Genomic DNA, 12,631 nt, shown 5'->3' on the forward strand with positions numbered 1-12,631 from the left:
AGTGCAGGGTTGGGGGGGGTACTTAAAAAGGAAATTAGGAAAGCTAAGAGAGTGCATTGGTAGGTAGAATAAAGGAAAACATAAAGGGGTTTTTTAAATATATAAAGAGCAAGAGAATAACTAGGGAAAGAGTAAGGCCAATTAGGGACCATAGAGGTAATTTGTGTGTGGACCCAGAAGGTGTGGGTGCAGTCCTCAATGAGTACTTTGCGTCGGTCTTCACAATGGAAAAGGACGGCGCAGGTATAGACATCAGGGTGGAGGACTGTGAAATATTAGAGGAAATTAACATAGAGAGGAGGTACTAATGGGGTTAGCAGCCTTAAAAGTGGATAAATCCACAGGCCCAGATGAGATGTATCCCAGGCTGTTGAGGGAGGCAAGGGAAGAGATATCAGGGGCCCTGGCAGTAATTTTCAAATCCTCTCTGGCCACAGGTGAGGTGCTAGAGGACTGGAGGACTGCTGATGTTGTCCCATTATTAAAAAAGGAAGGGATAGACCAGGAAATTACAGGCCAGTCAGTCTAACCTTGGTGGTGGGAAAGTTACTAGAAAGAATTCTGAGGAACAGAATATATCTGCACTTGGAGAGACACGGATTAATCAGGGATAGTCAGTGTGGATTTGTTAAGGGAAGGTCAAGTTTGACAAATTTGACCGAATTTTATGAGGAGTGTTGATGAGGATAATGCATTTGATGTGGTCTACATGGACTTGAGCAAGGTTTTTGATAAGGTCCCTCATGGCAGACTGGTCAAGAAAGTGAGAGCCCATGGGATCCAAGGCAAAGTAGCATGTAGGATCCAAAATTGGCTGAGAGGCAGGAAGCAGAGGGTGATGGTAGAGGGATGTTTCTGTGACTGGAAGTCTGTTTCCAGTGGGGTTCCAGAGAGTTCAGTGCTGGGGCCCTTGCTGTTTGTGGTGTACATAAATGATTTGGACTTAAATATAGGGGGTATGATCAAGAAGTTCGCGGGTGACACGAAAATTGGTAAATAGTGAGGAGGATAGCTGTAAACTGCAGGAGGATATCAATGGACTGGCCAGGTGGGCAGAGCAGTGGCAAATGGAATTCAACCTGGAAAAGTGTGAGGCAATGTACTTGGGGAGGGCTAACAAGGCAAGGGATTACACTATGAATGGTAGGACCCTGGAAAGTGCTGAAGATCAGAGGGACCTTGGTGTGCACATCCACAGATCACTGAAGGTAGCAAAGCAGGCAGATAAGGTGGTTAAGAAGGCATATGGGATACTTGCCTTTATTAGCCGAGGCATAGAACACAAGAGCAGGGAGGTTATGCTGGAACTGTATCAAACGCTGGTTAGGCCACAACTGGAATACTATGTGCAGTTCTGGTCACCACATTATAGGAAGGATGTGATTGCACTGGAGAGGGTGCAGAGGAGATTTACCAGGATGCTGCCTGGGTTAGAGGGTCTGAGCTATGAAGAAAGATTGGATAGGTTGGGATTGTTTTGCTCAGAGCAGCGAAGGTTGAGAGGGCACCTGATAGAGGTGTATAAGATTATGAGGGACATAGAAAGGGTGGAATAGGAAGGCACTTCCTCCATTAGTAGAGGGGTCAATAACCAGGGGATATAGATTTAAAGTAAGAGGTAGAAGGTTAAGAGGGGTGTTGAGGAGAAATTTTTTCACTTAGAGGACGTTGGGAGTCTGGAACTCACTGCCTGAAAGGCTGGTTGAATCAAACTCTCGTAATATTTAAGAAATATTTAGATATTCACTTGTGTTGCAATAGCCTCCAGGGCTATGGGCCAAGTGCTGGAAAATGGGATTAGTGTAACCAGAACTTTGTTGACCAGCATGGACACGATGGGCTGAATGGCCTCCTGTGCTGTAAACATCTATGAGTCTATGAGTCTAACTCTCCAGCTCAAGTTTAGGAACCTGAAGCTGAATTGTTCTGGATGCTACTTCAGCAGGAAAAAGAGAAAGACTTGCATTTATCTGTGCCTCATTATGTCCCTCAGAGACATCCCAAATTACTTCACAGACAATGAAGTACTTCTAAGTGCAGTGACTGTTATGAGGTGGGCTTGACAGGCCATGTGAGAACCGCACAACAGGAAACATTGGCTTTGCAAGGGGTGCAGCACAGATTTATTAGATTTACACTCGGGCTAAAAAGTGTTAGATTATGAGGATAGGTTGAATAGAATAGGTTTGTATTTCCTAAATATGGAAGATTAAGAGGCGATATAATTGAGATGTTTAAAGATCATTAAAGGGTTTGATAAGGTGGCTGTAAAGAAACAATTTCATCGGATGGATGTGTCCATGGCAAGGGGGAATATTCTTAATATCAGAACTGGGCCATTCAGTGTTGATGTCAGGAAGCTCTTCACACAAAAGATAGTGAAAATCTGGATATCGCTGCCCCATAAAAAAGCTGTTGAGGCTGAGGGTCAATTTGAAAATCTCAAACTATGATCGCTTTTGATTAGGCAAGGGCATTAAGGGATATGGGACCGAGGTGGGTAAACGGAGCTAAGAAACAGATCAGCTATGAACTAAATGAAACAAATCAGCCATGATCTAATCTAATTAAGCAGGCTCGAGGGAATGAGTAGCTTACTCTTGTTCATATGTTGCTAAAGCTCGGTGAGTGTAAATCGCTGAGGTTATAAGAAATGAGAATTTTGTAGATCTCTCTACGATTTGTTCGATTTTTCTGCAAACATTCAGAAAGCAGAAGTTAATAAAATGGCGAGGTGTCCATCAGCAAATACTGCCACATACATTGGCTACCTCAGAAAGGGCTTCTACGTTAGATATGCTCATTAATTAGACCATTGCAGCAATCAAGAAATACTGATCGCAGCACTGATATTTGGCCATAGTGAAATATTATTTACTCCTACTTAAGCCCATTTTTTTCATATCTGGTGTGTTTGAACCTCGTTTTATAATCACACCATCAGCAGGGTTAACAGAATCTCAGCAAAATATTTAATCATTACTTCAAAAGGCAACAAGTATTTTCTGAATGAAACCTCAAAAGCACATTGATCCTGGATGCTTCTTGGTGAAGATTTCCCTTGTATTGAAGTGAAACTCTGTAAATGTATTTTCTCCTATTATGGGTTTGTTGAATTTTGAAAATTGTCAATAAGTGATCACCCATGTCTTTTGTATGAACACCTTTTTATGCATATTCATTCACAATGTCCCCTTAAACAAAGAAAATTTGTTGTGATATTTATTAGGATTTAATTTTCACTTTGTGACCTGTTGGGCTCTGATTAATGCATTCACACCAGATGGATTAACTGATCCCACACTTCCAGTGGGGAACCATGCTTGAAGGGAGTGTGGCTTGGAGATAGGGCTACAGGAACATGGATTCACCACCCTATGCTCCCTCTTAGTGTAGTTCCAACAGAACCATAGGAATCATTTAATTTATTCATAAATTCCTGCTGTTCTCAAATTAATGGTTTAATGACTACACCAAATTAGTATAGACAGGAATGTAGCATGAATGCAATACTCATTGAGCTTAAACTGGTGCACAGGGGCCAGTAAACTTTTAATCTCTCACTTTGTCGATCTACTTTTCTGAACTTCAATCAGTCTCTCTCTTTATCCTGTTGCAGAATTGATCGGAAGATGTCTGGAGGACAGAGCAGTTATGAACTGAAAGAGGCCAAAGCCATCTTAAGTGAGCTGAAAACCATCAAGAAGGCCATTAGTACAGGAGAAAAAGAGAAACAGGATCTCATGCAGGTACCGGAGAGGGTTTTAAATAGACTTGTGGATTGAAATTTATGTCCAGTGGTCCGCACATTTACTAGAAGCTGACTATCGTCTTTAACTTCAGCATATTGATTTCATCTCATATATATTGACAGTTATCTATTGCTCCTTTTGTCTGGCCAAAATCATCTACTACTTCAAGATTATCCTTGCGAACAGAAAGAATGTCAAACGCATTTTCTCTACTACAGAATGTCTCCCCAGACCTCCATATATATAATGCCATATGTTCCAGAGGTTAGGAGCTTTTGAGCCTTTTTTACTGTTGCTGGAGAGAAGGCCTCAAGGTTATAAAGCCTATTTAGACAGAAAGAGGAAAATCCTAACAATTCCTCCAAATCTTTAGATTGCTTCTGAGAACCTTTGGGCTGTGTGGAGACTTCTCAAGCATTTGCAATGGGTTTCCAGGGGTGCTTTTTCTCTGGGGTGCCCAACAATGATGGCATGAGGAAAGTGAAGAAGGCAAGGGAAAAAGACTCCTTTATCTTCAATGTCATCAATACTCATGCTGGGCCTACTCTAGATGGAGACTCAGTAACTCCAGGAAATCCATTGGGGACAGAGATCTGACAGGATGGGCCACCAGCTTCATCTGTTTTATAATGGTGTTATGATCCCCATAGAGATCAGTAACTTTTAAAAAGTGATGAATTAACAGACTACTAATATACGAAGCTAAAGAATATTTACTTCCACATGACTTAACTAACACAATCCAGATACATCTGACAACCCTATTCGCTGTGCACCGTACTTCTGGCAGATGTGTAGCATTACAAGAACAAAGTTACTCCCAGCTCTCCAGCAGACTCTCTGCACTGTGTCGCGCTAGGCCATAACTTCCAGTGAACTTTAAAAGTCATTTCACTCAGCCTGAGTATTCCAAATCCAACTTTCAACAGCAAGGCCCACCTTGCATCTCCAAAACTCCTGTCAGTTCTGTCCCCTTCCTTTTGGACAGAAAACCAACTTTCACAAGCATCCTTCTTGTTTGATAACACAAACAGTGCTTCCCTGCTCTTCACAGCAGTAGCTGCTTTGCTTCTCATACACAGCAGTAGTCGCTTTGCCTCTGTCTCTCACTCTTTCTCTCTCTGTGTGTCTCACAAAGCAGTTGTCCTTTTACTCTAAGAGCGGGATTTTCTGCACCCGCCCGTCACCAGGATCTTCCGGTCCCGCTGCAAGTCAATGGACTTCTGGCTGGGGCGCTGCTTCGCCCGTGGTGGGTCCTGCCCACGATGGGATCGGAAAATCCCGGCCTAAGTTTATGTGAGAGATGTGGAAACTGTCACTTGATATTTCAATAGGTTTCTGTTTGAGGTTCTTTCTCCTTGGCAACCAGATTACATGGGCCTGTATCCAAGCAAAGTGTTTAACACGACCTCACCTTCCCTCTTTCCAGAACATTTGGTTTCTCTTTAAGTTAAAGGACACATTTTAAAACATAACCATGTTATAAAGTTCAGCGTTCATAACAGTGGTCTGCTGAGATCTTTCATAAAACGTTCTTTTTGTGAATGGCCTCAGTATTTTTTTTTTCCTTCTTCGATTCCCAGAGTCTTGCCAAACTGAAGGATCGATTCCATTCTAACCAGAGTGTAGGAACCTTCGAGCCGGATTTGCACTCCAATCCAGCCAATTCCCGACTCTCCATCTCCAGGCAGTGCCTAGACGCTGGCTCACAAACAGATATCACTGGTGACGTGAGTACTTATTTCTCTAGTGAATTTCACAGCATCTTTTTTTTTTGAGTACTCTACTTGAAAAGCAAGGGCATTTTTAAAAAGCAGCAGCCATCTTTATGAGCTGGTGGCCTCACACCTTCTTTATTTGCTCTTGTGCAAGTATTTAAACACTTAGCTTAGTGCTGGGTGGGAGAAAGGCATCAGAGAAAGAAATGTTCAGATTAATGCTTCACCAGGTATTGTGTTGTCTGATGTCATTGTGGTTGCCACATTCCCTTCTGGCAATCAAGGCAGAATAGAACCATCCAAGCATGGGAAGCTGTAGAGAGCAGGGCCCTGGTGTAAGACAATAGGTTAGAAAAACTCAGACTTGGATAGTAGATGAATGAAGGAATCCTTATAATATTGTACTATGTGGAATAGGTTAAGCCTGAATATGATTTTATTTAAGTCATAGCTGCAAGACAAAGGGATATAGTCAGGACTGAAATAAAAACAGAAAATGCTGGAAGTTCTCAGCCTGCCTGGCAACGTCTGTGGTGAGAGAATCAGAGTTAACAGGCTTGACTTTCAATCACCCGCAGGGGTGAGATCTGATCCAGGCACGTTTTGAAAAAAAGCTCTCCTGGATGCCGGGACGCAGTGCTATTTTCAAAGCGAAGGCGAGGATGGGGGTTGACGGGAACCCGCTCACTTCCAGTTAGCTGCTCATTAAGCTCCTTGTGGAGCTCATTAATGGGCTGGGGAGAGCCAAAATCACAGATCGGCAAAACTGAACGGCCTTGTGCACAGTAGTGCACAGCTGCGGGGTTCAATGTAGGGAACCATAAAGTCATGTTCACGCTGAAGAAAATTTTTTGGCAAGAAGGGTTATTCTGTCAAAATGGGTTGACTACCTTTTCATTAGCCATTTGGCCTCGTGTTTGCCCTATGAGGCTGATCTGCACTGTGATCTCCTGCCTCCTCTATTTTGCAAGACAGTGACAAGCCCAGTCATGGCTGCCCTCTGCCTTTGAAGATTGTACTCAGGAGTCAGCTCCTGCCCCCTGGCAGTATTTGGCATCATTAATTGAGTACCGAGCTTGCCTCCGGCCCAGATAGGCGGACTGTATTTAAATAAACCGTTGTGTCAGTGGCATGGGGTAAGGACCCAGAAACAATCCGGTGCCTGACATTGGTCCTGACTATTACAAAAGCAAAATACCATGGATGCTGATGAAAGGTCATCAGCCTGAAACCTTGGGCTTGATTTTCAACGCGGGTTAGGTAGAAATTTTATTTTTATATATTCATTTGCAGGATGTGGGCATCGTTGGCTAGGCCAGCATTTATTGCCCATTCCTAATTGCCCTTGAGAAGGTGGTGGTGAGCTGCCTTCTTGAGCCATTGCAGTCCATGTGGTGTAGGTACACACACAGTGCTGTTAGGAAGGGAGTTCCAGGATTTTGACCCAGCGACAGTGAAGGAATGGCAATATACTTTCCAGTCAGGAAGGTGAGTAGCTTGGAGGGGAACTTCCAGGCAGCAGATAGATGGGAACACCACCACCCTTACTCGGAAATATATCACCGTTCCTTCACTGTCGCTGGGTCAAAATCCTGGAACTCCCTCCCTAACAGCACAGTGGGTGTACCTACACCACAGGGACTGCAGTGGTTCAAGAAGGCAGCTCACCACCACCTTCTCAAGGGTAATTAGGAATGCGCAATAAGTGTTGGCCCAGCCAGCGAAGCCCACATCCCGTAAATGAGTATTAAAAAAAATTTCTTCCTCACCCGCGTTGAAAATCAAGCCCAAGGTTTTAGGTTGATGACCTTTCATCAGCATCCATGGTATTTTGCTTTTGTAATAGTCAGGACCAATGTCAGGTACTGTCTCACAAAATGTGTGATCAATGTCTGGAAAAGGTGTTCCAGCTAAGGGAATGAAGGAAAAGGCCCCAGAATCATTTAAGAGGCAGTTGGACATTGTAATCATAATATTTGCATGGAAGGATGAGTTAGGTAGACTACATGACTTTCCTCACCTCGCACCATTCGTTGAATGCACTTTCTGTAAAGTGAAGGCACATGCATTAAATGAATGAATGTTTTGCTCATATACTTGAAACATCAATTGAGTTTAATGATTATATGTATAGCTTTATTTTAATTCTTAGAATGTAGGCAACATTGGCATGGAAGTATTTATTGACCATCCCTCGTTGTCCTGAGGACAATAAAGGTCAGCCACATAATGTAAGACTGGAGTCACATGTAGAAGGGCAGGTTCCACAATTAGTGAATTAGTTTAACCTCAATCTAACAGTTTTCGTTGTTGTTGTTTTCTGATGCCAGCTGCAAGTTTTCAGATTTCTCGAATTCAGTTTCATAGTCGGCTAGGATTTGAATGGCTGGGTTGTTAGTTCAGAACCATAATCACTCAGATACCATACTCTTAAACTTATCAGATTATCAAATACTTTGCCTACAGACATGTTGACTTGGTGCATTGTATTTTTTTATCAACATGTATACATTCTGCGAGTCAGTCATGAATTGTTTCCCAGTTCTGTCATTCCAGTTCCCAATGTGCTAATTCTCAGCCTTTCCCTTCACTGCTTTCTTCTGAAAGTTCATTACTTTCTTTTACGTTGCAGTTGCACTAGGTTATGAAATCAGTTTTACTTGAGTATACTAAGCTATTATTCAAACAAACTCATTTGACACCTGTAATTTACTTTCAGTTGCATCAATGTTTACTCGATATCTGGCAAGGTTTGTTCACGCTCCTTTAATTTCTCCATTTACTTTGTCTGATGTCTTGTTCTGGATATCCATCCTGTCTACCCTGATATTTGATCCTGCTTCACTCGCTCAGCATTAGTGGCATAGGAGCAATTTGCTATGCCTTCATGTGGCTTACTGTGACTGAATCATAGAACGTTACAGCACAGAAACAGACCGTTCAGCCCAGCAAGTCCATACCTGTGTCCATGAGCCACTTCATCTAATCTCATTCTCCCGCTCACTTCTCACACTCTTTAATATTTCCCTTTTTCAAACAATTACCTAATTCCCTGTTAAAACGCTTTACAGACTCGACTCCATCAGCATTTTCTGGCAGAGAATTTCACATTCTAACTACCATCTGTGTGAAGAATTTTTTTCTAACCTTCTCGTGAATTATTTTTTGTGATAATCTTAAATTCATTACTGCCTTGCTAACCAGTAAAAATGTCCATAGCTATCTTACCACAACCCTTTACAATCTTGAAGCCTTCTATTACTTATGCCATTTACCTTTTATATTTGTCTATCCCGATAACCTCCACCAAACCTGCACCCCTCTGAGGTATCTGCGCTCCTCCAATTCTGGCCTCTTGCCTTTCCCTGATTTTCATCGGTCAACCATTAGTGGCCATGCCTTCAGCTGCCAACGCCCTAAGCCCTGGAATTCCCTCTGTAACTCTCTCCCCGTTCTCAACCTCACCCTCATTCCAGTTGCTGCTTCAAACCTACCACTTAAACCATATTTAGTCACTTGCCCTAATTCCTCTTCATTTGCCTAGGAGTCAAATTCTGTCTGTTAACATTGCTGTGAAGCACCTTAGCATATTTTTACTGAGTCAAAACACAAGTTGCTGTTGGAAAAGTCTCAAAATGTCTCCCTATAGTTGTAGCTGCACAACGCTCATGAGTTGCAGGTCTTGATCTGTGAATCTCTTCTTGTGTCGTTTGAGTTCTCCCTCCATTTCTTACATGAACCATACAAAGCTGGATGTACATTGTCTGAGCTAATTAAGTTCAGCAAGTTGAACAACTACCTTTGATGGGGACCTGGTCGGTGGGGAGGGGGTGGATGAGAAGGCAGTGGGCTAGCCACCCGCCATATTTTATGTGCCTTCCCTCCGCTCCCTCCAAAAACATGCCAGGCAAGGGGGTGGGGAGGGGGGACATAAAATCCAGCCCTAGACCTAATCATTACCTTTATTTTAATGAAAGGAGACCCCGTTTTTCTCACCTTTCCTCACGGCCAAGGACTCTCGTGCCGGGATTGCCTTAGTGAATCACTTCTGAACCCTCTCCGTGGCGTTAACACCCTCCCCAAGCCTTGTCCTAACTTGACACAATTCCAACTGCAGCCTAACCAATGATTTGCGTGGGTTTAGCATTACCTGCTTTTCGCTGATGCTTGCTGATTGGCCATTCAGTTGATTTTAGCACACCCTGTCATACCTAATCTTCCAGAAAGGGTGTTGTTTAAAAAAGGTAATGTGCTTTGAGTCATAGCAGCACATAAGAGGCCACTCGACCCATCGAGGCAAATCTGGGGACTCTCTGTAGAGCAATCGAGTCAGCTCTGACTTCCTGTAGAGCAATTGAGTCAGCCCTTGCTCTTTTAAGAGGCATTTTACTTCAGTGTGTAAATATACAAGCAAATTTGTGTTTGTGCCCTGACTGAGTTGTTGAATTAATGATTCAGCAGCCTGTGGTATGCGGATTTACCTAGACGAAAATCTTTTTATCTAGAGTTTATAAAAAACCTGAGCCAAGCAGCAGATTTTTTGGAGAGTTGGTAACATGTTTATTAGGACTTGACTGTATTACGGTGATTAGTGGAGTAGAAAGAGACTGTTCCCAGCTAATATTAACAGTCTCGTGGTTTCTTGTTGTTCGAGGTTTGCCAACAGTTACAGAGCTGTGCTCTTTTGTTTTAGCATTACTATTGCATGTAGTGTTGTCCTTAACATTCATGAGAACAGATCAGTTGTAATCAGTTTATTTCATTAAGGCCAACTTGAAAGAAATGTAAGGCAAAGAGGTAATGCCAAGCCCATGCAACTCATTGGTTAGGCTGCAGCTGGAATTGTGTCAAGTTAGGACGTGACTTGGGAAAGATGTTAAGGCCATGGAGAGAGGGAGAGGATTCAGAAGCAATTCACTAGGCAGTCCCCAGGATGAGAGTCTTTACTTATGAGGAAAAGCAAGAGAAGTTGGGTCTCTTTTCATTAGAATAAAAGTTATGAACAGATCTAGGGCTGGATTTTACGATCACCTCCTCCCCCCAACCGTCACTTGGCAGGCAGACATGTAAAATATGACCCATTCCCCATAAAGCAGTAGGCTGCCAGTTTTTAAAAAATAGTTAATGGGCAATTGAGCTTTTTTACAAGCCAATTGACCTGAGTATTATGCTGCCCACGCTATAATACATTTGGCATGGGCAGGCAGGAGTGGGAAGGCCAATTTTTTTAACTTACTGGTTAAAAGGTGTGAAGGAAGTTGGGTATGTCCTTCAGGGGGAACCAAGATGTAATTTCCTATCTGGCCAGGAAAAACCTACCCCCACCCCCCTTACTCCCCTCCCTACGCTTGCTGATCACTCCCCATCAAGAACTCCAGACTTACCTTGCTCCATTGGTCATATCCTTTTCACCCTGGGGCCTACATACAGTCCTAGCAGTGTCCACTAGTCAGTCCTGGCACTGCTGGGACTGTTAGAGCTGCCGGCTAATCAGATTGGCTGGTAGCTCTCGAGGGTGGGACTTCTGCTTACCGAGCAGTGAAAGTCCCAGCCTCACCTCTTGGGGCTGTCCAGAGTGCCTTGTGTCTCTGCGGGGCAGCCTTGTTTAAGGTCAGTTAGTTCAGGACTGACATTTCTTCTGGGGTGGGGATGGGTGGGGGGCATGCAATATGCTGTAAAATTGAGCCCCTAGCGTATATCTGTTCAAAATGGTGAGAGGCCTCGATGACATAAATTGGAAAAAAAACTATTTCTACTGGTCTGTGAATCTTTAACTAGAAGGCATAAATTTACAGTCACCAAAGAATTTTAAGGTTAGGACAGGGTTTTTTTTACACTTTTATGGAACATGAAATGGCATTCCCGAATTGGTGGTTCAAGTAGAATCCATGGTCATTTTAAAATGGATATGGGTAAATATTTGAAAAACAACAGCATTTATTTATATAGTGCTTCTAACAAATAAAATGTCCTAAGATGCTTCACAGGTACATCATATACCATAGTTAGACAGTAAGCCACATAACGCAGAGGCTAAAAGCTCGTTTAGAGAGGAAGGTTTTAAGGAGAATCTTAGAGGAGGAAAGTAAGGCAGAGGTTTGGAAAGAGTTAGGGAAGGAATTTAGACGCTTAGGACCTAGGCAGCTGAAGACACAACCACCCGTGGTGGAGTGATTAAAGTAGTAAATGCTCTGGAGGCTGGAATTGGATGAGCTTGCTGGAGGAGATTACAGAGATAGGGAGGTGCGAAGCCATGGAGGAATTTGAAAAGGAGGATGCGAATTTAAAATTGAGACATTGTTTGACTGGGAGTCAATATAGGTCAGCTAGCACAGGGAAGATGGGTGAATGCAACTAGGTGTGAGTAAGAACAAGGGTGGCAGAGTTTTGGATAAGCTCAAGTTTATGGAGGGCAAAATATGAGAGGCTAGCCAGGGAATGCATTGGAATAGTCAAGTCCGGAAATAACAAAGACATGAATGAGGGTTTCAGTAGTAGATGAGCTGAGGCGGGAACAAAGTCGAGCAGTGGTCTTAGTGATGATACAGATATGTGGCTGGAAGATTATCTCAACGTCAGATATGGCACCAAGATTGCGAACAACCTAGTTTAGCCTTAGACGGTTGCCAGGGAGAGGGATGGAGTCAGTAACTAGGGATCAGTGTTTAGAACAGGAGTCAAAGGGAATGGCTTCAGTTTCCCAATATCTAATTGGAGGCAATTTCTGCTCAACCAGGATTGGATGTCGGAGAATGGCGGGGGAATGGGCCTAAGTGGATGGGTCTTTCAAAAGCCAGCACAATCTCAATGAGCTGAATGGCCTCCTTCTGTGCTGTAAAATTCAGTGATTCTACAATGATTCAGTTGGAAATGCATTCTGGGAACTGAGCCACATGAGTCAGGAAAGCTTGAGATTTATCTGTGCTGAGTTAGTTCATCTCAGGCATCGGGGGATGCTGGAACTGGCTTCAGTACCCAAAGGCTGGGGGAGGGAATAATCAGCCTGTCATCCTGCTCCTGATACCTTTTCTGTGATCCCTCCTGGAAAACGTGGCAGAGTCAGTACATTGCAAGAGAACAGAATCAGGCTGGGCTGCGATGCCTCGCAGTCGAAGAGCCTGCCAACTCTGTGTCCAGGCTTGTACATGAAAGATAGCCACT

The 12,631-nt window shown here is 43.3% G+C and overlaps 1 protein-coding gene across 4 annotated transcripts in view; it reads left to right on the forward strand.

Annotated features, from left to right (window-relative positions):
• Positions 1 to 12,631, forward strand: part of LOC144692796 (protein WWC2-like) — a 263,584-nt gene that overhangs the window by 176,983 nt on the left and 73,970 nt on the right. For all 4 annotated transcript variants that reach the window (XM_078561877.1, XM_078561881.1, XM_078561889.1 and 1 more), the window contains exons 6-7: positions 3,620 to 3,749; positions 5,336 to 5,482. In XM_078561877.1, coding sequence (XP_078418003.1) covers positions 3,620 to 3,749; positions 5,336 to 5,482 — 277 coding nt within the window. The remainder of the gene's footprint in view (positions 1 to 3,619; positions 3,750 to 5,335; positions 5,483 to 12,631) is intronic.

Source organism: Cetorhinus maximus, chromosome 2 (genome assembly GCF_964194155.1).
Source record: "Cetorhinus maximus chromosome 2, sCetMax3.hap1.1, whole genome shotgun sequence".
Taxonomy (NCBI): domain Eukaryota; kingdom Metazoa; phylum Chordata; class Chondrichthyes; order Lamniformes; family Cetorhinidae; genus Cetorhinus; species Cetorhinus maximus.